At 40.2% G+C, this 24,098-nt stretch overlaps 1 protein-coding gene and 1 long non-coding RNA gene across 2 annotated transcripts in view; both read right to left on the minus strand.

Annotated features, from left to right (window-relative positions):
* Window positions 1-15,828: 15,828 nt before the first annotated feature.
* The window catches only part of LOC106571782 (zinc finger protein 135-like), a gene marked incomplete at its 3' end in the record, with an annotated part of 44,615 nt that continues 36,345 nt past the window's right edge, over window positions 15,829-24,098 (minus strand). Inside the window, exon 3 of the mRNA XM_045714135.1 lies at window positions 15,829-16,700. Coding sequence (XP_045570091.1) covers window positions 15,829-16,700 — 872 coding nt within the window. The remainder of the gene's footprint in view (window positions 16,701-24,098) is intronic.
* On the minus strand, window positions 16,758-23,684 carry LOC123740624 (uncharacterized). The gene is made up of 3 exons (XR_006768489.1): window positions 23,463-23,684; window positions 22,675-23,043; window positions 16,758-16,871 (listed from the first exon to the last, which is right to left on the minus strand). It is a non-coding gene; the product is annotated as an uncharacterized lncRNA (long non-coding RNA).

Below are 24,098 nucleotides of genomic sequence, written 5' to 3' on the forward strand. Positions count from 1 at the left end.
AAAAACCTACACTCGATCCCTCCGATGTCAACAACTACAGACCAGTATCCCTTCTTTCTTTTCTCTCCAAAACTCTTGAACGTGCCGTCCTTGGCCAGCTCTCCTGCTATCTCTCTCAGAATGACCTTCTTGATCCTAATCAGTCAGGTTTCAAGACTGGGCATTCAACTGAGACTGCTCTTCTCTGTGTCACGGAGGCTCTCCGCACTGCTAAAGCTAACTCTCTCTCCTCTGCTCTCATCCTTCTAGACCTATCTGCTGCCTTTGATACTGTGAACCATCAGATCCTCCTCTCCACCCTCTCCGAGTTGGGCATCTCCGGCGCGGCCCACGCTTGGATTGCGTCCTACCTGACAGGTCGCTCCTACCAGGTGGCGTGGCGAGAATCTGTCTCCGCACCATGCGCTCTCACCACTGGTGTCCCCCAGGGCTCTGTTCCAGGCCCTCTCCTATTCTCGCTATACACCAAGTCACTTGGCTCTGTCATATCCTCACATGGTCTCTCCTATCATTGCTATGCAGACGACACACAATTAATCTTCTCCTTTCCCCCTTCTGATAACCAGGCGGCGAATCGCATCTCTGCATGTCTGTCAGACATATCAGTGTGGATGACGGATCACCACCTCAAGCTGAACCTCGGCAAGACGGAGCTGCTCTTCCTCCCGGGGAAGGACTGCCCGTTCCATGATCTCTCCATCACGGTTGACAACTCCCTTGTGTGCTCCTCCCAGAGTGCTAAGAACCTTGGCGTGATCCTGGACAACACCCTGTCGTTCTCCACTAACATCAAGGCGGTGACCCGATCCTGTAGGTTCATGCTCTACAACATTCGCAGAGTACGACCCTGCCTCACACAGGAAGCGGCGCAGGTCCTAATCCAGGCACTTGTCATCTCCCGTCTGGATTACTGCAACTCGCTGTTGGCTGGGCTCCCTGCCTGTGCCATTAAACCCCTACAACTCATCCAGAACGCCGCAGCCCGTCTGGTGTTCAACCTTCCCAAGTTCTCTCACGTCACCCCGCTCCTCCACTCTCTCCACTGGCTTCCAGTTGAAGCTCGCATCCGCTACAAGACCATGGTGATTGCCTACGGAGCTGTGAAGGGAACGGCACCTCCATACCTTCAGGCTCTGATCAGGCCCTACACCCAAACAAGGGCACTGCGTTCATCCACCTCTGGCCTGCTGGCCCCCCCTACCTCTGAGGAAGCACAGTTCCCGCTCAGCCCAGTCAAAACTGTTCGCTGCTCTGGCACCCCATTGGTGGAACAAGCTCCCTCACGACGCCAGGACAGCGGAGTCAATCACCACCTTCCAGAGACACCTGAAACCCCACCTCTTTAAGGAATACCTAGGATAGGATAAAGTAATCCTTCTAACCCCCCCCTTAAAGATTTAGATGCACTATTGTAAAGTGGTTGTTCCACTGGATATCATAAGGTGAATGCACCAATTTGTAAGTCGCTCTGGATAAGAGCGTCTGCTAAATGACTTAAATGTAAATGTAAATGTAATATACACACTAAAGCTGAACAAATCTGTATTTAGCATCTAGTCTACAATAGTTAGTTGACCTATGATTCATTCATTTTTTATGTTGTTTTTATTGTACATCATTATTTATTTTTTAAATGTCATGAAAATCACTATACAAAGTAAATGTATTATTTATAATGGTCTGACATGTCTGCAGAAATGTTGCAATTTGGTAATGTGTTTTGTTTGGTAAATTGTTTTGTAAATATTAATTCACATTTGTGGTGCCACAAAATAAACAATGAATTATTTAAATCAATATTGTGAATATTCTTCTTATTATAATATTTTTGTTATAATGGAGGGAGGGTGGACAGGGAGTTTAAAAAATGAACCCCAAAAGGTTCTTTGGGAACCATGATAAAGGGTTCTTCAATTAACTTATAGGGGTTCCCCCACAGTCTCAATTTGAAGAACGCCTAAAGGATATTCCAGGAACCTTTACTTTTTAGAGTGTATATTGATAAAAGTCACCTTGTCCGAGCGACATTTACATAGTTATACACAGCCCAATTTGGGATAACTATTTTAGGGTGAAATAGTGGCCACAACAGACAGACCTGATATCGACCATAATTCAACGTCCATGGACGTCACGTGCTGAGGGTGTATGACCAAAGTTATTATATTTAGCTACACTTTGTAGTACATTTTTACACTATAATAAATGTTTCTGATGCCACATCGCCCGTTTTCAAAGGGAGTCGTTGGTTTTTAGGGGCAGTCGCTTTTTAGCTTTTTGTCTGAAAGTATTTTCTGAACTGCGATACCAACTCCAGTCAGCAGATGGCGATGTGCGTCTTTCAGGTGATTCTGCCACTGTGACGTATAATCTAGTGGACGGGACGCTTCTTCAACATCAACAGCTAGTCAGCTACCTTGGTTCACTCTAACTTTATGGAAAAAGGTTTATTCAATAAATCCAGCAACTCCCCCCCCCCCCCAAAAAAAGCGTTTTATAGTTACATCGTTAGGGTAACTTACCCTAAAGTGGACACACTCCCATCAGTTTCTGAGACAACTGGCCAGACTTTGTAGACTGTTAATTAATGCTTAAAACTCATCTTTATCAAATGATCTATTAAAGATACCAACTCAAAACCTATGTTCGTCTACATATGGGTTGTTTAAATTGTATCTAATTATTTTCCCAGTATTACTTCATCAAATCTCTAGTAATCATTATACACACATACAATTCATCATATTTTCATATATTCACAGAATCCATATAAAACGTAAGAAATTCTCAGGTAGTCACGACAACCATTCCATTTGCTTTTTCAAGGACTCTCCATGGCTACGAAGCAGCTCTCCAAACATACTCCCAGCTGAACCAAAAAATATAAGTTTGTTTCATCTGATTAAGCATATTTCTATACGTTACTATCCAAACTTCAGATTAAGACTGATGTTTACCACCAACAGAAAACAACTTCCATTTCACATTATAATCAACTACAATGCTTCACCTTCACCAATATAAACATGGCGTCTACTGGCTGTCAACAATTAAAAACAAGAAAAATATTTTTCTTTGCTTTCTGGGCTCCCGAGTGGCGCAACGGTTTACAGCACTGCATCTCAGTGCAAGAGGCGTCACTACAGTGCCTCATTCGAATCCAGGCTGAATCACATCTGGCCGTGATTGGGAGTCACTGCGTTGTCCGGGTTTGGCCAGGCTAGGGCATCATTGTAAATAAAGAATTTGTTCTTAACTGACTTGCCTAGATAAATAAATACATTAAAATATATATATATATATATATATTGGGTACAGGAACAATGGTGGACATCTTGAAGCATGTGGGGGCAGTAGACTGGGATAGGGAGAGATTGAATATGTCTGTAAAAGGTCTCATAGCAAAGGGTCTGAATACTTATGTAAATAGGGTATTTCTGTTTTTTATTTGTAATACATTTCTGATCATTTCTAAAAACCTGCTTTCGCTTTGTCATTATGGGGTATCGTGTGTAGATTGATGAGGAACATTTTCTCCTAAATCCATTTTAGAATAAAGCGTAACAAAATGTGGAAAAAGTAAAGGGTCTGAATACTTTCCGAATACGCTATAAACTACATTTTAAAAAAGTTAATTAAATTCATGTAAAATAATCTTTGTAATTAAAATCTGATACTCAACTGCGTTTCCCTCCAGTCAGCAGACGGCGATGTGCGTCTTTCAGGCGATGCTGCAGCGTGACGTATAATCTAGTGGACGGTTCTTCATAAACAGCTCGTCAACCACCTCGGTAGCTTGCTAGCCAACATCGCCGAAAGATTCAAGCTATTTATACGCTTTCGGTCTATATTACCTACTGTGTTTTAGACATACTTCTGTCGTATCTACTTGTTAACCTATTTAATTTAATATTACGTTATTTTTTATTAGTCAGCTATAGTAGCTGGCTGGTTAAGTTAGCATTAGCCTAGTCGCTAATGATAGCTAGCTAGCTAACATCCCCGAAAATGAGCTCCCTAAACTACTCCCCTCCTGTTAAAGAAGAGGAGGTCTGCTGGACGGAGAAAGAAGCTCTGGGGCTGAACATTGTCGTGAAAGAGGAGAAGGAAGAAGAGGATGTTACAGTAAAACAAGAAGTAGAGGGTGAGGCTGTTACAGTGAAAGAAGAAGAGAAAGACGTTACAGTTAAAGAAGAGGAAGACGCGTTCAGAGTGAAAGAGGAAGAGGATGACGTTACAGTGAAAGAAGAGGATGATGCAGTGTTTGGAGTGAAGGAGGAAGGAGAGATTACTGTCACATTGAAAGATGAAGAGGAGGAGATAGGAGATCTGATGAAGACTGATATGTCTAGAATCAGACGACGGCTACACCAAAGATTATGGATGTACTGACAAGATGTCTCTCCGCCCTAACAAGGGGAGTCGTTGTCCACAAAGCGGCACTGTGGGTTGTCTCGCTCCCGCCTATCCTGTCTTTGGATTGGTGGATACATCTTATTATTGTAATCTATTGTTTATATTCTATGAGGGTTGTTGACGTCAACCGCCTGTATTCAATGGAGAGAGATGCTAAGCTACTAGCATGAATATGCATAGCGATCTGGAGACAACTGCTATAGTGTTTTTATCAAAGTTGTCGGTATGTCACGTGTCCACATAACAACTTAATCATTACGAAACTTCTGTTAGATCAAGTAAACCTCATGTGGCAAATAAGCCATTCATTTCGTTGTTGACCAAATTCAACACTTTCCACATTGGGTTGATAATTGTTTCCACTTGGATACAGCCTACTGTAACCTACTGGCATGACCTAGGGAGATACAACCTACTGTAGCCTACTGGCATGACCTAGAGAGATACAACCTACTGTAGCCTACTGGCATGACCTAGAGAGATACACTCTACTGTAACCTACTGGCATGACCTAGAGAGTTACAACCTACTGTAGCCTACTGGCATGACCTAGAGAGATACAACCTACTGTAACCTACTGGCGTGACCTAGAGAGTTACAACCTGCTGTAGCCTACTGGCATGACCTAGAGGGATACAACCTGCTGTAGCCTACTGGCATGACCTAGAGAGATACAACCTACTGTAACCTACTGGCATGACCTTGAGTGTTACAACCTACTGTAGCCTACTGGCATGACCTAGAGTGTTACAACCTACTGTAGTCTACTGGCATGACCTAGAGAGTTACAACCTACTGTAACCTACTGGCATGACCTAGAGAGTTACAACCTACTGTAACCTACTGGCGTGACCTAGAGAGTTACAACCTGCTGTAGCCTACTGGCATGACCTAGAGAGATGTAGCCTACTGGCATGACCTAGAGAGATGTAGCCTACTGGCATGACCTAGAGAGTTACAACCTACTGTAGCCTACTGGCATGACCTAGAGAGATACAACCTACTGTAACCTACTGGCGTGACCTAGAGAGTTACAACCTGCTGTAGCCTACTGGCATGACCTAGAGGGATACAACCTGCTGTAGCCTACTGGCATGACCTAGAGAGATACAACCTACTGTAACCTACTGGCATGACCTTGAGTGTTACAACCTACTGTAGCGTACTGGCATGACCTAGAGTGTTACAACCTACTGTAGTCTACTGGCATGACCTAGAGAGTTACAACCTACTGTAACCTACTGGCATGACCTAGAGAGATACAACCTACTGTAACCTACTAGCATGACCTAGAGAGATACAACCTGCTGTAGCCTACTGGCATGACCTAGAGAGATACAACCTACTGTAACCTACTGGCATGACCTAGAGAGTTACAACCTACTGTAGCTTACTGGCATGACCTAGAGAGATAAAACCTACTGTAACCTACTGGCATGACCTAGAGAGTTACAACCTACTGTAACCTACTGGCATGACCTAGAGAGATCCAACCTACTGTAGCCTACTGGCATGACCTAGATATATATATATATATACAAGCATTTCTAAACGTTTTTCTCACTTTTATGGTGTATTGTGATGTCTTTATGAGCTATTGTCTGAAAATTGATAATTGAAAAAAAAAAAAATGTATAATAACCAAATGTGTAAAAAGTGAAGGGGTCTGAATGCATGTATGTTGTATGTTCTAGGGCAGATTTTTAAAGGAATAGTATTTTCTTTCTACCAATTGATTGGTTGAAATTTTATGACGTGTATTTGTTCATATAGACACACCCCATGTGTTTAATAAAATCAACTGTATGTGCAGAACTTGAACTGAACTGATGCTTCAAGCGTTTGATTAAATAATTAACACACACAAATGACTTGAGGAAGCCAGAGGTCAATATAACCAGAAGAAAATAACCAATTCCCCACCTGCTGCTGGCCTTCGTTAATTCTGACATTATGCTCCTGAAGTTTCCGGTAAAATAGGCAAACTTTTTCCATTTCCGTTTGAAGTGCCAATTTATCTTACCATTTCAACCGATCTGCGTGCCAGTTATGAACGAGTTACAACACCTGTTTGGCTCCGCCACTTCCTGGGTCGGTGAAGTGAGGTATTACATTTAAGGATTAAATCATTTAAGGAATATATCCGAGTCTCACGCTCATCACCTGTGGAATGCGGGGCTTCCAGCGAGGTGTGGATTTAATAGTATGTTGTATCTAGTTTCCCTCCTTCAGGGAACAGTAGTTATAGTCATAACGTGTGGATTTAATAGTATGTTGTACCTAGTTTTCCTCCTTCAGGGAACAGTAATTATAGTCATAACATGTGGATTTAATAGTATGTTGTACCTAGTTTCCCTCCTTCAGGGAACAGTAGTTATAGTCATAACATGTGGATTTAATAGTATGTTGTACCTAGTTTCCCTCCTTCAGGGAACAGTAGTTATAGTCATAACGTTAAGCTTGTCATATGATGAACTTTAACTTAAATACTGGATCTTGCTGTCGGACAGTTTTTGTATTCAGATCTCTGAAATGCTCTCTAACTACGTAACATTTATTGTCTCCTTATGTTATGCTGTAAAAACAGTTTTCATGGGCACAGAAATCCTAAATAATTTCAGTTTACTAAATCCAATGGTTCTAACCGAGAGTCACCTTAACTTTATTGACAACACCCAAATGGATACTGTGATTAATGCGGTTCTTAAATAATTATGCATAATACTTAATACTGTAGCTGTTTAGTTACAGTCACATGTTCAACTATCATCAGCTGATCCAGGAAATCATTTTCTGAATGACAGTCACATGTAGTTCTTCATTCATTACTCTGGTAAAGACAGTTATGCCGTGCTCCACGTTGGATCCAACATCCCTAACAAATCGATATTTATAATGTGTTATTGTCTGCTTGATTTACAGTAGGGTCTCGTTAGTCAGTTTGGAAACAGAGATACTTAGCTCATAATGTGTAGAGAACTGTTCCTTGATGGATAGGCTATTGTACAACACACAGAGATATTTTCCTTTATTCAGGACATTTAGAATGACAACTCATTACAGAGTAGCCTAGTGGGATTATTCACAAAATTATCTGGTGATCAATAAATGTTACGTAAAACAAGCTTATATTTTGTGTTGGATATTGCATCCAATTAATATTTTAATCAATGGCATTTCCTTAGAATTTTCCTTAGTCTTTCAGTTAATCTTCTGTTTGTTGTGTACTAAATATTTCTGTTTATTTTCATTTTTTTAATTAGTTTTTTTTCTGTGAAACCATTGTGTTGCATCCATGTCTGAAATGTGCTGTATAAATAAAGCTTGATTTGATTTCAACAAATTATCCCAATGACTGACCAATCAACACACTCTTGGTCCGACTTAGTATGAAAAACAGTATCAATCCCACTTTTGAAGGCGTGGTGGAGTGGTAAACACCACCCCCGGCTCTACCAGGGGCTTGTGGTGGTCTCCCACAGCTCTGCTTATGTCATGTTCTGTGGCCTTGCTGTTCCATTTCTTGACTGCCCCTGCAACACAGAAAATAACACTTAGTAATATATAAAACACTCAAAGTAATGGATATGGAGCATCTATGGCCTCAGTTATACCTGGCATTAAAATGTGACTTCTGTCATCTGATCACTCCTAGCTGCATTAGGTTCAGATCTACCAGGATGGGCCTTTGATATAGTCTGGATGCAGTCAGGCCACTGAATATGCATAAGCAATGTAAAGAGATGGGGTGAATGAGTGGGGAAAAGTAAATTTGACACAAATGACCTTCATAATATCAAAGAACAAATGCGTGTGCCTGAGGGGAAATTAACTTTCATACAGCCAAAAGGGGTGAGAAATTACACCAATATCAGTAGACAATTTGCACTAATGTAAATAAACATAGATGATGGAACATATTCCCTTTTGCTGACGTGATGAACCGCTAAGGGAACATAAATATTTACCATCTAATCCATGTGTGACCTCTCACCTCTCTGGCTGTAGAAGTGTTCTTCCTAACCAGTCCCTCAACAGCTCTCTGACTGAGCTCCACCCTCACCGGGTCTTCAGAGGAGAGGAAGGCTGAGGAGAGATGGAATGATGAATGGATCAGTCAGTCAATAAAGTGTAGAGCTGCTGTCTATGCTGTCTGACAAAATCACTATTTTAGTAGTTCATTAAAGTAAATAAGGCTTTATGACTGCTGAATACCAACTATCAATCACTTAGATCATGTATTTTCAGGTAGAGATACATCCTTGGGACGTCCCTAGCCCGTTGAAGTTGACATTTAAAATGGTTAAGGTAGGGGTTAAGGTTAGGGTTTAGGGTAGGGATGTCCCAAGGATCCCAGATAGCATTGACCATTGTGCATTCTTCTTTCTCTTTTACATAGCAGGTGATGGGTTCTGACTTCTGAACTTGAAAATATTAAATATCCTTATTATGTGAAATTGAATGAAACAATAATGTATGTTGATGCTAATATGATGTACAATATTCCATGATGTTTCTATATGATAACAATAGAGTAATATATTTAATATGATGTACAATATTCCATGATGTTTCTATATCATAACAATAGCGTAATATATTTAATATGTCATATACTCTTTTTTAACAGTTTCAATAATTCATTTTAATTAACTTAATCATTATGATTCAACATCAGTTCACCGTCTCACCTCATACTGTATTGGAGCAGCAGCAGCTGACTGCCCAGTTCAAAGTTAGTTCACCGTCTCACCTCATACTGTATTGGAGCAGCAGCAGCTGACTGCCCAGTTCAACATCAGTTCACCGTCTCACCTCATACTGTATTGGAGCAGCAGCAGCTGACTGCCCAGTTCAACATCAGTTCACCATCTCACCTCATACTGTATTGGAGCAGCAGCAGCTGACTGCCCGGTTCAACATCAGTTCACCGTCTCACCTCACACGTCGGGCCCTCATACCACCCTCATGGAGTCTGTTTCTGACCGGTTGAGCAGACACATGCACATTTGTGGCCTGCTGGAGGTCATTTTGCAGGGCTCTGGCAGTGCTCCTCCTTGCACAAAGGCGGAGGTCGCGGTCCTGCTGCTGAGTTGTTGCCCTCCTACGGCCTCCTGACACTACGTTGACAGACACAGCAAACCTTCTTGCCACAGCTTGCATTGATGTGCCATCCTGGATGAGCTGCACTACCTGAGCCACTTGTGTGGGTTGTAGACTCCGTCTCATGCTACCACTAAAGTGAAAGCACCGCCAGCATTCAAAAGTGACCAAAACATCAGCCAGGAAGCATAGGAACTGAGAAGTGGTCTGTGTTCACCACCTGCAGAACCACTCCTTTATTGGGGGTGTCTTGCTAATTGCCTATAATTTCCACCTGTTGTCTATTCCATTTGCACAACAGCATGTGAAATGTATTGTCAATCAGTGTTGCTTCCTAAGTGGACAGTTTGATTTCACAGAAGTGTGATTGACTTGGAGTTACATTGTGTTGTTTAAGTGTTCCCTTTATTTTTTTGAGCAGTATATAAAAACTACAGCTGAACATTTGTTCTGTTCTTTGTTAATTGTATGTGTATTAATCTTTTCTTACTTTTGTTGACACAGATTTCACCGCTCTTCACTCCTTTACTGCACATCGGCGGAAATCCATTTCACCATGAGAGTGAAATCCCGCTGGCCTTTGATGGGGAGAACATCCAGGCCCTCAAGGACGTCCCCATGGGACTTGGGGCTCTGCTACGGCTGGATTTTTATTTCCCCTTCAATTTCCCAAAAATGTCAGAAAAACACTTATGTTCTTAAGTTACTGTGTTCTGGGGATAAGATAAGTTGGGGTGAAGTTACCAAGGCCGGTCTTAAAGATGGCAAACTTCCTAACATAACTAAGTGAATATGATATACACACTAAAGCTGAAAAATGTGTATTTAGCATCAAGTCTACAATATTGTTAGTTTACCTATGATTCATTTTTAATGTTGTTTTTATTGTACATCATCATTATTTATATATTGTAAATGTCATGAAAAGCACTATACAAAGTAAATGTATTATTTATTATGGTCTGACATGTCTGCAGAAATGTTGCAATTTCTTAACCTGTTATGGTATAGGGGGCAGTATTTTCACGTCCGGATAAAAAACGTACCCGATTTAATCTGGTTACTACTCCTGCCCAGAAACTAGAATATGCATATAATTAGTAGATATGGATAGAAAACACTCTAAAGTTTCTAAAACTGTTTGAATGGTGTCTGTGAGTATAACAGAACTCATTTGGCAGGCCAAAACCTGAGAAGATTCCATACAGGAAGTGCCCTGTCTGACAATTTGTTTTCCTTTTGTTGCATCTCTATCGAAAATACAACGTCTGTGCTGTAATGTGACATTTTCTAAGGCTCCCATTGGCTCTCAGAAGGCGCCAGAAAGTGGAATGAAGTGTCTGCTGTCTCTGGGCGAAGAACAGCAGGAGATTTTGTTAGTGGTCAGGCTGGGGACAGTAACACTGGAGATGCGCGTTCATGAGAATTCTCCATTTTTTTCTTTCAGCCTTTGAATGAATATTATCGCTATTTCATGAGAAAAATAGCATAAAAATTGATTTTAAACAGCGTTTGACATGCTTCGAAGTACGGTAATGGAATATTTTGAATTTTTTTGTCACGAAATGCGCTCGCACGTAACCCTTCAGATAGTGACCTGAACGCACGAACAAAACGGAGCTATTTCAATATAACTATGGATTATTTGGAACCAAAACAGCATTTGTTGTTAAAGTAGAAGTCCTGGGAGTGCATTCTGACGAAGAACAGCAAAGGTAATCCAATTTTTCTAATAGTAAATCTGAGTTTAGTGAGCACCAAACTTGGTGGGTGTCAAATTAGCTAGCCTGTGATGGCCGAGCTATCTTCTCAGAATATTGCAAAATGTGCTATCGCCGAAAAGCTATTTTAAAATGTGACACCGCAATAAAATAAAGGAGTTTTGTATCTATAATTCTTAAAATAATTGTTCTGTATCTATAATTCTTAAAATAATTGTTATGTATTTTGTGAACGTTTATTGTGAGTAATTTAGTAAATTCACCAGAAGTTTGCGGTGGGTATGCTAGTTCTGAACATCACATGCTAATGTAAAAAGCTGGATTTTGATATAAATATGAACTTGATTGAACAAAACATGCATGTATTGTATAACATAATGTCCTAGGAGTGTCATCTGATGAAGATCATCAAAGGTTAGTGCTCTGCATTTAGCTGTGGTTTTGGTTTTTGTGACATATATGCTTGCTTTGAAAATGGCTGTGTGATTATTTTTGGCAGGGTACTCTCCTGACATAATCTAATGTTTTGCTTTCGTTGTAAAGCCTTTTTGAAATCGGACAATGTGGTTAGATTAACGAGAGTCTTGTCTTTAAAATGGTGTAAAATAGTCATATGTTTGAGAAATTGAAGTTATAGCATTTTTGAGGTATTTGTATTTCGCTCCACGCTCTACCATTGGATATTGGTGAGGCGTTCCGCTAACGTCTGTCCTTAAGAAGTTTTAATGTGTTTTGTAAATATTAATTCACATTTGTGGTGCCACTAAATAAACAATGAATTATTTAAATCAATATTGTCAATATTGTTGTTATTAAAATATGTTTTTTATAATGCAGGGAGGGTGGACCGAGAGTTAAAAAAATGAACCCCAAAATGTTCTTTGAGGAACTTATAGGGGTTCCCCCACAGTTTCAATGTTCAATTTGAAGAACCCCTAAACTCCAGGAACCTTTACGGGACGCTTCTTCAACATCAACAACTAGTCAGACACCTTGGTTCACTCTAACTTTATGGAAAAAGGTTTATTCAATAAATCTAGCAACTCCTCTCATACTGGGAAGAACCCTACGCCTTAAGGGCAGTTTTATTTCAATTAAGGTACCCGGACGTTTTATAGTTTCATCCTTAGGGCAACTTACCCTAAAGTGGACACACTCCCATCAGTTTCTGAGACAATTGCCCAGACTTTGTAGACTGTTTAATAATGCTTAAACCTCCTCTTTATCAAATGATCCATTAAAGATACCAACTCAAAACCTACGTTCATCTACATATGGGTTGTTTAAATTGTATCTAATTATATTCCCAGTATTACTTCATCAAATCTCTAGTAATCATTATACACACATACAATTCATCATATTTTCATATATTCACAGAATCCATATAAAACGTAAGAAATTCTCAGTTACTCACGACAACCATTCCATTTGCTTTTTCAAGGACTCTCCATAGCTACGAAGCAGCTCTCCATAAATACTCCCAGCAGAACAAAAACTAAACTTTTTTTTCCCGGACAAAGACCATGGGATCCGCAACGGTTCTCTAACCTCCCAGAAGACCACGGCAAAATCAAGCCTCCCAGGAACTATAGACCTTCCGCTGCTTTCTAAAATATCATTATTTATTATCCACATTTCAATCATCTGATTCAGCATATTTCTATATGTTACTATCCAGACGACAGATTAAGACTCATTTCCAGTCACACAACTCTCATATCACAGTCACACAACTCTCATATCACAGTCACACAACTCCCATATAACACAGCCACACAATGCTATTCTCAAACATACCTAATCAATTAGTTGTTTTTCAACAATATTTTAACCTGCAGGAATATTTTCACATTTCTATCTCATTGTTAGTTCCTAGGATAATGTAACTCATACATTTACATCTTTCAATACTTCTAAAATGGGGTCCAGGTTTAAAACAATTACAGGTGCACCTTACTATCTTATACTATATCATAAATGGTCTTAACTAGTAAACACAGATTCTAGTTTTCATCCAGTTCACACAGATAGCTGACTCGGCCTCAGATTCTACTGACTGGGCCCTGTTTACACCTCCACACAGGAATACACACTCAGAGCCTCCTGACTGGGCCCTGTTTACACCTCCACACTGGAATACACACTAAGCCTACTGACTGGGCCCTGTTTACACCTCCAAGGTGCCCCCCTCCCCCCCCCCCACACACACAGGAATACACACTCTGAGCCTGCACTTGCATGTTTTGCTCACCTCATTTTTAAAAAAAAAAACCAGGTTTGAGTTGTGGTATCCACTCAGATTAAAGGTGGGTTCATCTGCTCTGTTCCCGAAGTGTGGTCTCCCTCAGATGCCAAGTTAGAGGGATCCCTCGTGCACCATTTACCCAGGTCATCAGGAGCCAGGTCATTTACCCAGGTCGTCAGTCACCAAGTCAAGATTCACGTTCCCATCGCCAAATGTGGTTGTTAATTTCTTTAATATCAAATGAGACAAACTTATCACACAAGTCAGAGTTATACTTAAACTAAATCTTTATTCACTTAATAATAAGGGAGCAGGTCAATACAACATACAATTATAAAGTGAATCAATTGAGTGCTCTACGATAATGATGGCTGGTCGACGAATCACCCCCAGATGATTCATTGAGAGCCCTGAGACAAAAGTACCAAGGTCTTTTGCACCCCTTTCAACCTACATGACAAACAACAGATGTATAGAACGGGTCACAAGGTTAAGATTTGTATGAAAGATACTTATAATTCTCAGCAGACAGTATCTGCTGTAAAAACAGTACTCTTTGTGTAGAGACCAGGGTCTGGCCCTGGGGTCATCTCTCCCTGGTACCATATAGAACAGAAACATTAACTCATGCTCTGGAATGTGGTCTCTTTAGGTTTTATCACCCAAAAGACATTGTAAATCTCCTGTCAGTGTCATCTCCCAGAGTCCCATCCTCAGTAGAACACACAGACACAATAGTTATAAGAACCCTCTATTCTGCTGCATAAAACAACCATTTGATGCAATAAAAGTATTATAACATAATCTTGCAGTTTTGCTCTCAGTGTCCACTGAAAATCGACTAGTAACAACAACTGGGACATAAAAGACACCCACCATGAGACCCACTAAATCTGCCCAAGAAGAGGAAAACAAAAGAAAAACCCTTCTAGCTTCTAGAACTCTCGTCCCCTTGGAACGAGCCCAAACAAAACTCATCTCCAATACGGAAAAACGTGCAGTCAAAATAAATGGCAACGGACTGGCTAAATGCAAAACACAAAACTTTTTGACTGCCCACCCTTGAGACAATCAGAAACCAAATTGTCCTTACCACGGACATGTCTGATTTCAAGAGGAAACTCCTGCAATATCCGTAGTAACTTTCCACCTCACTGCAGAGCTTCTCTCTCTTTTCAGGGTTCACTAGATAGGCATGTTGTTGGATCGGGGCCCAGTCCCCAATGTCATGCTCTAGTACATTTGGTTTGGCACATCTGAGAATGAACCCTGATATTCTAAAAGCAGGATAACAATGTCAATATAATTGTACCCAAAAATTGTCAGTTGGTTGCATAAATAATTATCATTACTAAATGTTACATGAAATGTAAATATGAAATATTTGGTTGCATAGTCTTATTTTCTAAGTCTTTTCAATTACATGTTGCTAGATGGGATATCCCCAATGTCAAAACACAGTTTTAACGTGTCCAAATCAATAAACAATATGCAGAAACAGTTTGTGATAAATTGAAAACCTAAACATAACATGTGCTATATACACAAACATCTGCCACAATAATCATATTACTTGTATTTTTTAAAACAAGCTCCTTATAAACTGCACAAGCACCAAAAACGCTGTTGTTTTGATAAGAAGCAATAAATCACTGACATCGATTAGGGGGGAAATCAGGTTGTACGTGCTGTTGAAACTAACACAACTAAAAAAACACATGGAAATGGGAGATATCTTTTACCTCACTGGTTAGAGGACAACCTCCAGAAGACAGCTACATTTTGGAGTGATGCATTTAAATGTAGGGGTCGCTAAACAAAGGAACACAACACTTATCATCAATATCATGCTAAAATCCTTTGTGTGACAGGAGGGAGATGAAGTTGCAAGTCCTGTTAAAACGAACAGCTCAAAAACCACACGGAATCTGGGAATAATGTGTACATCCCTGGTTAGAGGACAACTTGTAGAAAACAGCTAGCTACATTTTGAAGTGTTGCATTTTGATTCAAGTGGGTCGCCAACGTGGTAAGTGTAACACAACTCTTTTTTTGTTAGTCACTTTTTATTAAATCACATAAATAGTACTCTTCCATTTCAGAGCCTGGATTTTTCCCCTGAGGCTAATATCCATATCATGCTAAAATCAATAGAACAGGGGACAAACGTTTAGGGTTCTACATTGTGACATCATTAAAATACTCCTTCTACAATGTTAAAACATTCTACATTGTAACATTATTTCATTCATATCATGAAACAACTCCTTCATGTATTTTCTGATGTTTGATCAGAGATCTTTAATCAGATTATCTCTGGTCACAGCTATAAGATTTCTCTCCTGTGTGTGTTCTCTGGTGTATAGTCAGCTGGCTAGATGTAGTAAAACTCTTCCCACATTGATCACAGTTATAAGGTTTCTCTCCTATGTGTGTTCTCTGGTGTAAAGTCAGCTGGCCAGATGAAACAAAACTCTTCCCACATTGATCACAGCTATAAGGTTTCTCTCCTGTGTGTGTTCTCTTGTGTAGAGTCAGAGAGCCAGATGTAGTAAAACTCTTCCCACATTGATCACAGATATAAGGTTTCTCTCCTGTGTGTGTTCTCTGGTGTGATACCAGATGGCCAGATCGACCAAAACTCTTCCCACATTGATCACAGTTATAAGGTTTCTCTCCTGTGTGTGTTCTCTGGTGTACAGTCAGAGAGCTAGATATAGTAAAACTCTTCCCACATTGATCACAGCTATAAGGTTTCTCTCCTGTGTGTATTCTCTGGTGCACTCTCAGAGTTTCAGATTGACTAAAACTCTTCCCACATTGATCACAGCTATAAGGTTTCTCTCCTGTGTGTGTTCTCTGGTGCACTGTCAGCTCTCCAGATTGACCAAAACTCTTCCCACATTGATCACAGATATAAGGTTTCTCTCCTGTGTGTGTTCTCTGGTGTGATACCAGATGGCCAGATCGACCAAAACTCTTCCCACATTGATCACAGTTATAAGGTTTCTCTCCTGTGTGTGTTCTCTGGTGTACAGTCAGAGAGCTAGATATAGTAAAACTCTTCCCACACTGATCACAGCTATAAGGTTTCTCTCCTGTGTGTATTCTCTGGTGCACTCTCAGAGTTTCAGATTGACTAAAACTCTTCCCACATTGATCACAGCTATAAGGTTTCTCTCCTGTGTGTGTTCTCTGGTGCATTTTAATGCCTGATGAGGTGAATCTCTTCCCACACTCAGAGCAGCTGTGAGTTCTCTTCCCTGTGCATCTCTGCAGGTGTTTCTTGAGGTGTTCTGATCTGGAGAGACTCTTCTCTGCCTTGTCAGCATCACGAGGTTGTTGAGGCTCCCCAAAGGATCCACGATAGTCCCGTATCTCTCCTGTGTGAACAACAAAGTCAGACAGATGATTAAAGGCCCACAACAGCGGTAATCCACTGTAAAAGGTGATGCCAACAGCGTAGCCATGATGTTATACAACAATTGACGTCTGTAATGAATGTTAAATTTATTTGACAATTGTCTTAAAATGAGCAAGAATAGTCATATTTTGTCTTGTTTTCACATTAGTAGTAACATCTAAGATTGTAGGCTAGAAATAAGTTATTCATGTTGTTGAACCTCTAAGCAGTGTGCCAGACGACTTTTGGTCTCCAATATAGGCCCCTTTCTGTGTTTGCTAAAATTGCGGCACGAGGGCAATTTGATTGCAGAAACTCCTTCCTGCTAATGAGGAAACCGATAGTTATGGATGTACTATATCTGCCTGGAGCAAAAATGGTGAGCAAAGATTTGAGTTTTTCACAATGTATTCTGAAAGTGAATGGGGGAAATTCAGGGGAGTAACCTCCATTTCCAGGTTGATGATGAGTGCATTTCACACTACTTTGGATTATAATTGTAAGGCTCGTTTGAATGTCCTGTTTAATATAATGTTTGCTACAGTATTATGAATTATGTGTAATTATTGACGAACCGCGTTAATGACAGTATCCATTTGGGTGTTGTCAATAAAGTTAAGATTCTATTTTTTATTTCACCTTTATTTAACCAGGTAGGCCAGTTGAGAACAAGTTCTCATTTACAACTGCGACCTGGCCAAGATAAAGCAAAGCAGTGGGACAAAAACAACAGAGTTACACATTGGATAAACAAACGTACAGTCAATAACACAATAGAAATATCTATATACAGTGTGTGCAAATGGAGTACGGAGGTAAGGCAATATATAGACCATAGAAGCAGAGTAATTACAATTTAACAAATTAACACTTGAGGGATAGATGTGCAGATGATGATGTGTAAGTAGAAATACTGGTGTGCAAAAGAGCAAAAAAAGTAAATAAAAACATGGGGATGAGGTAGGCAGTTGGATGGGCTATTTACAGATGGGCTGTGTACAGCTGCAGCGATCGGTAAGCTGCTCAGATAGCTGATGCTTAAAGGTAATGAGGTAGATAGATATGTCTCCAACTTCAGACATTTTTGCAATTCGTTCCAGTGATTGGCAGCAGAGAACTGGAAGGAAATGCGGCCAAAGTAGGTGTTGGCTTTGGGGATGACCAGTGAGATATACCTCTTTGAGTGCGTGCTATGGGTGGGTGTTGCTATGGTGACCAGTGAGCTGAGTTAAGGTGGCCTAGCAAAGACTTATAGATGACCTGGAGACAGTGGGTTTGGCGACCAATATGTAGCGAGGGCCAGCCGACGAGAGCATACAGGTCCCAGTGGTGGGTGCTACATGGGGATTGGTGACAAAACGGATGGCACTGTGATAGACTGCATCCAGTTTGCTGAGTAGAGTGTTGGAGGCTATTTTGAAAATGACATCGCCGAAGTCAAGGATCGGTAGGATAGTCAGTTTTACGAGGGTATGTTTGGCAGCGTGAGTGAAAGAGGCTTTGTTGCGAAATAGGAAGCCGATTCTAGATTACATTTTGGATTGGAAATGCTTAATATTAGCCTGGAAGGAGAGTTTACAGTCTAGCCAGACACCTAGGTATTTATAGTTGTCCACATATTCTAAGTCAGAAACGTCCAGAGTAGTTATGCTGGACGGGCGGGTGCGGGCAGCGATCGGTTGAAGAGCATACATTTAGTTCTACTAGCGTTTAAAGAGCAGTTGGAGGCCACGGGTGGAGTGTTGTATGGCATTGAAGCTTGTTTGGAGGAGAGTTAACTTCTTTGGGATAGGGGGCAGTATTTTGACATCCGGATGAAAAGCGTGCCCGTAGTAAACTGCCTGCTACTCAGGCCCAGAATGTAGGATATGCATATTATTAGTAGATTTCGATAGAAAACACTCTGAAGTGTCCAGAACTGTTTGAATGATGTCTGTGAGTATAACAGAACTCATATGGCAGGCAAAAACCTGAGAAAAATCCAACCAGGAAGTGTGGAAATCTGAGGTTTGTAGTTTTTCAAGTGATTGCCTATCCAGTATACAGTGTCTTTGGGGTCATTTTGCACTTCCTAAGGCTTCCACTAGATGTCAACAGTCTTTAGAACGTTGTTTCATGCTTCTACTGTGAATGGGGAGAGAATAAGAGATCTTGGAATAAGATGACTGAAAAAATGACATGAGCTCAGTGGTGTGCGCACCCATGAGACTTAGCTCTGTACCCGTGAGAGTTACAGTGTCTTTGGGGTCATTTTGCACTTCCTAAGGCTTCCACTAGATGTCAACAGTCTTTAGAACGTTGTTTCAGGCTTCTACTGTGAATGGGGAGAGAATAAGAGCTGATTGAGTCAGGTGTCTGGCTGTTGGCCATTATTTTAGTTACGCGCACAGCCATGACCACGAGCTCAGTTCTCTTTCCTTTATGAAGACAAAGGACTTGTCCGGTTGGAATATTATGGAAGATTTATGATAAAAACATCCTAAAGATTGATTCTATACATCGTTTGACATGTTTCTACGAACTGTAATATAACTTTTTTGACTTTTCGTCTGAATTTACTGCGCGAGCACAGTGCATTTGGATTACTCGACCGAACGCGCAAACAAAAAGGAGGTATTTGGACATATATATGGACTTTATCGAAACAGATGAACATTTATTGTGGAACTGGGATTCCTGGGAGTGCATTCCGATGAAGATCATCAAAGGTAAGTGAATATTTATAATGCTTTTTCTGAGTTTTGTTGACTCCACAAAATGGCGGGTTTGGTTTCCTGACTGAGCGCCGTACTCAGATTATTGCAAAGTGTGTTTTCGTGTAAAGTTTTTTTGAAATCTGACACAGCGGTTGCATTAAGGAGAAGTGTATCTATAATTCTTTGAATAACAGTTGTATATTTTGTCAACGTTTATGATGAGTATTTCTGTAAATTGATGTGCTCATTCACCGGAAGTTTTGGGAGGCAAAACATTTCTGAACATTACACGCCAATGTAAAATGGGGTTTTTGGATATAAATATGAACTTTATCGAGCAAAACACACATGTATTGTGTAACATAAAGTCCTATGAGTGCCATCTGATGAAGATCATCAAAGGTTAGTAATTAATTTTAGCTGTATTTCTGTTTTTTTGTGACGCCTCTCCTTGCTTGGAAAATGGCTGTGTGTTTTTTCTTGTCTAGGTGCTGTCCTAACAATCTAATGCTATGCTTTCGCTGTAAAGCCTTTTTTGAAATCGGACAATGTGGTTCGATTAAGGCTGTGTGTTTTTTCTTGTCTAGGTGCTGTCCTAACAATCTAATGCTATGCTTTCGCTGTAAAGCCTTTTTTGAAATCGGACAATGTGGTTCGATTAAGGAGAAGTTTATCTTTAAAATGGTGTAAAATAGTTGTACGTTTGAGAAATTTGAATTATGAGATTTTTGTTGTTTTGAACTTGGCGCCCTGCTATTTCACTGGCTGTTGGTGAGTGGGACGGTAGTGTCCTACCTGCCCAAGAGAGTTTAATTAATTTAACTGTAACTACATAGTTAATGAGTATATACTACATACTATTAGTTAATTGTAGTATACTGTAACTACATACTTAATGAGTATATACTACATACTATTAGTTAATTGTAGTATACTGTACACTACATACTTAATGAGTATATACTACATACTATTAGTTAATTGTAGTATACTGTAACTACATAGTTAATGAGTATATACTACATACTATTAGTTAATTGTAGTATACTGTAACTACATACATAATGAGTATATACTACCTACTATTAGTTAATTGTAGTATACTGTAACTACATACTTAATGAGTATATACTACATACTATTAGTTAATTGTAGTATACTGTAACTACATACTTAATGAGTATATACTACATACTATTAGTTAATTGTAGTAAACTGTAACCGAACCGTTTCCTTTCAGTTGAGCGCTCTTCTCCTGTCTACCGGAAGTTTATGCTGTTGCTATGCAACCTCTTGCTAGCTAGTTAGCATAACACATTACTAGTTAGACATTTTATGACTTCGGGTGTGTTTTTAAATTCAACTTGAATACCAGAGTGCTTCATAAATTCAGACCGTTGTCAGGTTGTCCGTTTGTAAATTCAGCCCGTTTCGCTCTCGGAGCCACTGGACGCTCCGGCCGAGGAGTTGGGTTGATTTGACCGTTCTGACCTTAGCTTGCTAGCTACTTCCAAACACAAATGAGACTCTGACCATTTTACTCGCCCTAGCAGAGCTGGTTAGGCCGTTTTCATGTTATCCAGAGTGACTGTAACTGTGCTGCTGGAAAACATTTAAATTACGTTTTTTTTTGCCTACGTTTACTGACACCTGGACATATTCAACGGGTGTTGAGCGCTAGTAAATTCATTATTCTGCTGTCTGGTACTCAGACGAGAGTGCTCTGAAATCAGAGTAGATAGTCAGAGTGAATTTATTAAAGCACCCGAATGTCCATTGAGAAAGCACTACGACTATACTGTTTAGCTAAGCTAAGAATGACGGGAATAATCAAGTCAATAAACGTTGGGTAGTTAGTTAGATAGAATATAGTTCATATACTGGCAAGTTTGATGTATAAGAAGCCAACTAACGTTAGGTAGCTAGTTAACATACCGGTACATACTGCTGTAATAACATGCTAACAAATTGTCAGACAAAATAACATGTAAAGTAACTTATTTGAAAAGTCATTACTTTATTACATTGCTCAAAATTGTCTTAATATTTGGCATAATTAGTTAAAGCAATGAATTTGTATCGGCTTTCGTTGGACTTCGGCTGCATATATAAATTGGCAGAATATTATACAATGACTTATCAACAGCTCTAATAATTTGACCCCCACAGGAAATCTACACTGGCAGTTATAGAAAGACCCATTTACTATATAACCATTGATTCTTGAAGAATATAACTTATAAATGCCTCAAATGTTTCAACTTTATTACCCCACCAGAAACCAAAACATAAGCTTGAAAAACGCCACTGTTTGTAAACAAGCACTATATAGCCTTGAAATCTGGTTAAAAACTATCATTTTGACCTTATGGATGGCCAGTCTTTGTATTTATAGTGTAGTCAATTCAGGGGGTAGTCCTGAGCTGAACTCAAACCTGGGTCCACTGACTGTCAAGCCAACACCTTATAACTGTTACACCAAGATGTCTGAACTTCTTAATGAGGTCGCTAGTTGTGTTGGGTTACGTTTGCTACAATAGCTTTCTCTATGAATGTGAGAGTGGTTACAATTCTCCAGCCCCCATTCCTCAGATGTTTACCAAACCAAGTCTCAGGGCTGACAATTTTTTGCTATTTAAATCCTAGGTTACCCCTATAAAATAGCCACACATCTATCAACCAATCTGCAGTTCATACAATAACAAACCTGTCATTCCACCAATAGTTTGGTTATAAGATGATGATGGGGCTGGAGAAATGTAACTACTCTCAAATGCATAGACAGACCTACGGATGCAAGGACTGACCATCCATGATATAAACATAGTTTTAACCATGTTGAGGCTATACAGTGTTGATTTACATTGTTTCTAAACATTGGAGTAAAAAAAGCTTATTAGGGGTTTTGATGGGGTACAACAGTTGAACTAAGCTCATGAGGCATTAGTTATATTCTTCAAGAATCAATGGCTATAAATAATTTAAAAGTCTAAATATGGATGTAGCAATTGCATATTTCCCCTTTAACACCACACATCAGTTCAACAACTGCAGAGTTTGTGCCTCTGTTTTTAAGACAGTACTTACTAGTGTTAATCAGGGCCTGTTCATCGTTAGAACCATTGGATGCCTTAACATGCCTTTGGGAAACCGGGCCCAGATCTCCAGTTTCATCCTCTTCATCCTCGTCTTCTTCCAATGTAACAGTCATCTCCCCCTCCTCCTCTTTCACCCCAAAAACAGCATCCTCCTCTTCCTCTTCTTTTACTGTAACATCCTCCTCCTCCTTCACTCTGAACGCGTCTTCCTCTTGTTTAACTGTAACGTCTTTCTCTTCTTCTTTCACTGTAACAGCCTCACCCTTTACTTGTTTTTGTATTGTGACATCCTCTTCCTCTTCCTCTTTCACGACAACGTTAAGCCACAGACCCTCTTTCTCCGTCCAGCAGACCTCTTCTTTAGCGGGAGAGTAGTTTAGTGAACTCATGGTCAGGATGTTAGCTAGCTAGGCTAATGCTAACTTAACCAGCCCGCTAGCTGAATAATAACAACAACACCGTAAATATGAAATTAAATCTGATAACTAACTAGACGACAGAAGTGGGTTTTATAACACAGTTGCTAATATACACTAAAGCGTCTAAAGAGCTTTATTGGTTCGGCTATTTTGTCTAGCAAGCTACCGAGGAGGCTGAATAACTGTTGCTGATGTTGAAAGAAGCGTTCCGTCCACTAGATTTACGTCACTCCAACAGCATTACCTTAAATTCCCACACCGCCATCTGTTGACTGGAGTGGGTAACGCAGTTGAGTAAAATGTGTACTTTATTTTCAGACAACAAGTTAAAGTGTAGGACGCATTAGTTTTTACTCACCAGTGTGCCAATACCGTGTGGTTAAAGACTTAGTAAGCTAGTTGTAGTCACTTTATGGTTACCTATTGTTGGTGATGGAATGAGTAGAAGGGAGAGTCGGTCAAGGACTGATTCGGACAAGGCGCTAAATTGTATGACAAGCGATAGTTTATTCAGAGTGAAGATATTTGGTACAGCGTGCACGGACTCGTTCCAGTAGCTCTGAGGGAGCCAGCAGAAGAGAGCCCCTAAAACAGTTTGTTTACATGTTTTATACAACACAGAAAGTAGGTTGAGTCTTGAAGTCCCGATCCTCTGGTTGGCTCAGGTCCAGGCGTTGTCACCGTCGATTGGCTCCATCTGTTCATGCGTCTTCCTGCGATCTTGCACAATGTTCTGATGATGTTGAGTTTCTATCAAAGCTCTAAATAAGGGTGTGTGTGCCTTGGATAAGCTAGGGCTTATGTGTGTGTGCGTGTTCCTGTTTTCACAGGGTCGGGCATGCCAGACACTGTTGCTGTTATCACGAGATGGGGCCCCCGCAGGCTTGTGGTTGGGCCAGTTCCTGTTATGTGCTGCAAGTGGAAACATCAGTTTGCTTGTGTAAGCTGCATTGAGACATAACTAGTTGGTTAGTGGAAAACATGTGTAATAGCT

The sequence above is a fragment of the Salmo salar genome, unplaced genomic scaffold (genome assembly GCF_905237065.1).
Source record: "Salmo salar unplaced genomic scaffold, Ssal_v3.1, whole genome shotgun sequence".
Classification (NCBI taxonomy): domain Eukaryota; kingdom Metazoa; phylum Chordata; class Actinopteri; order Salmoniformes; family Salmonidae; genus Salmo; species Salmo salar.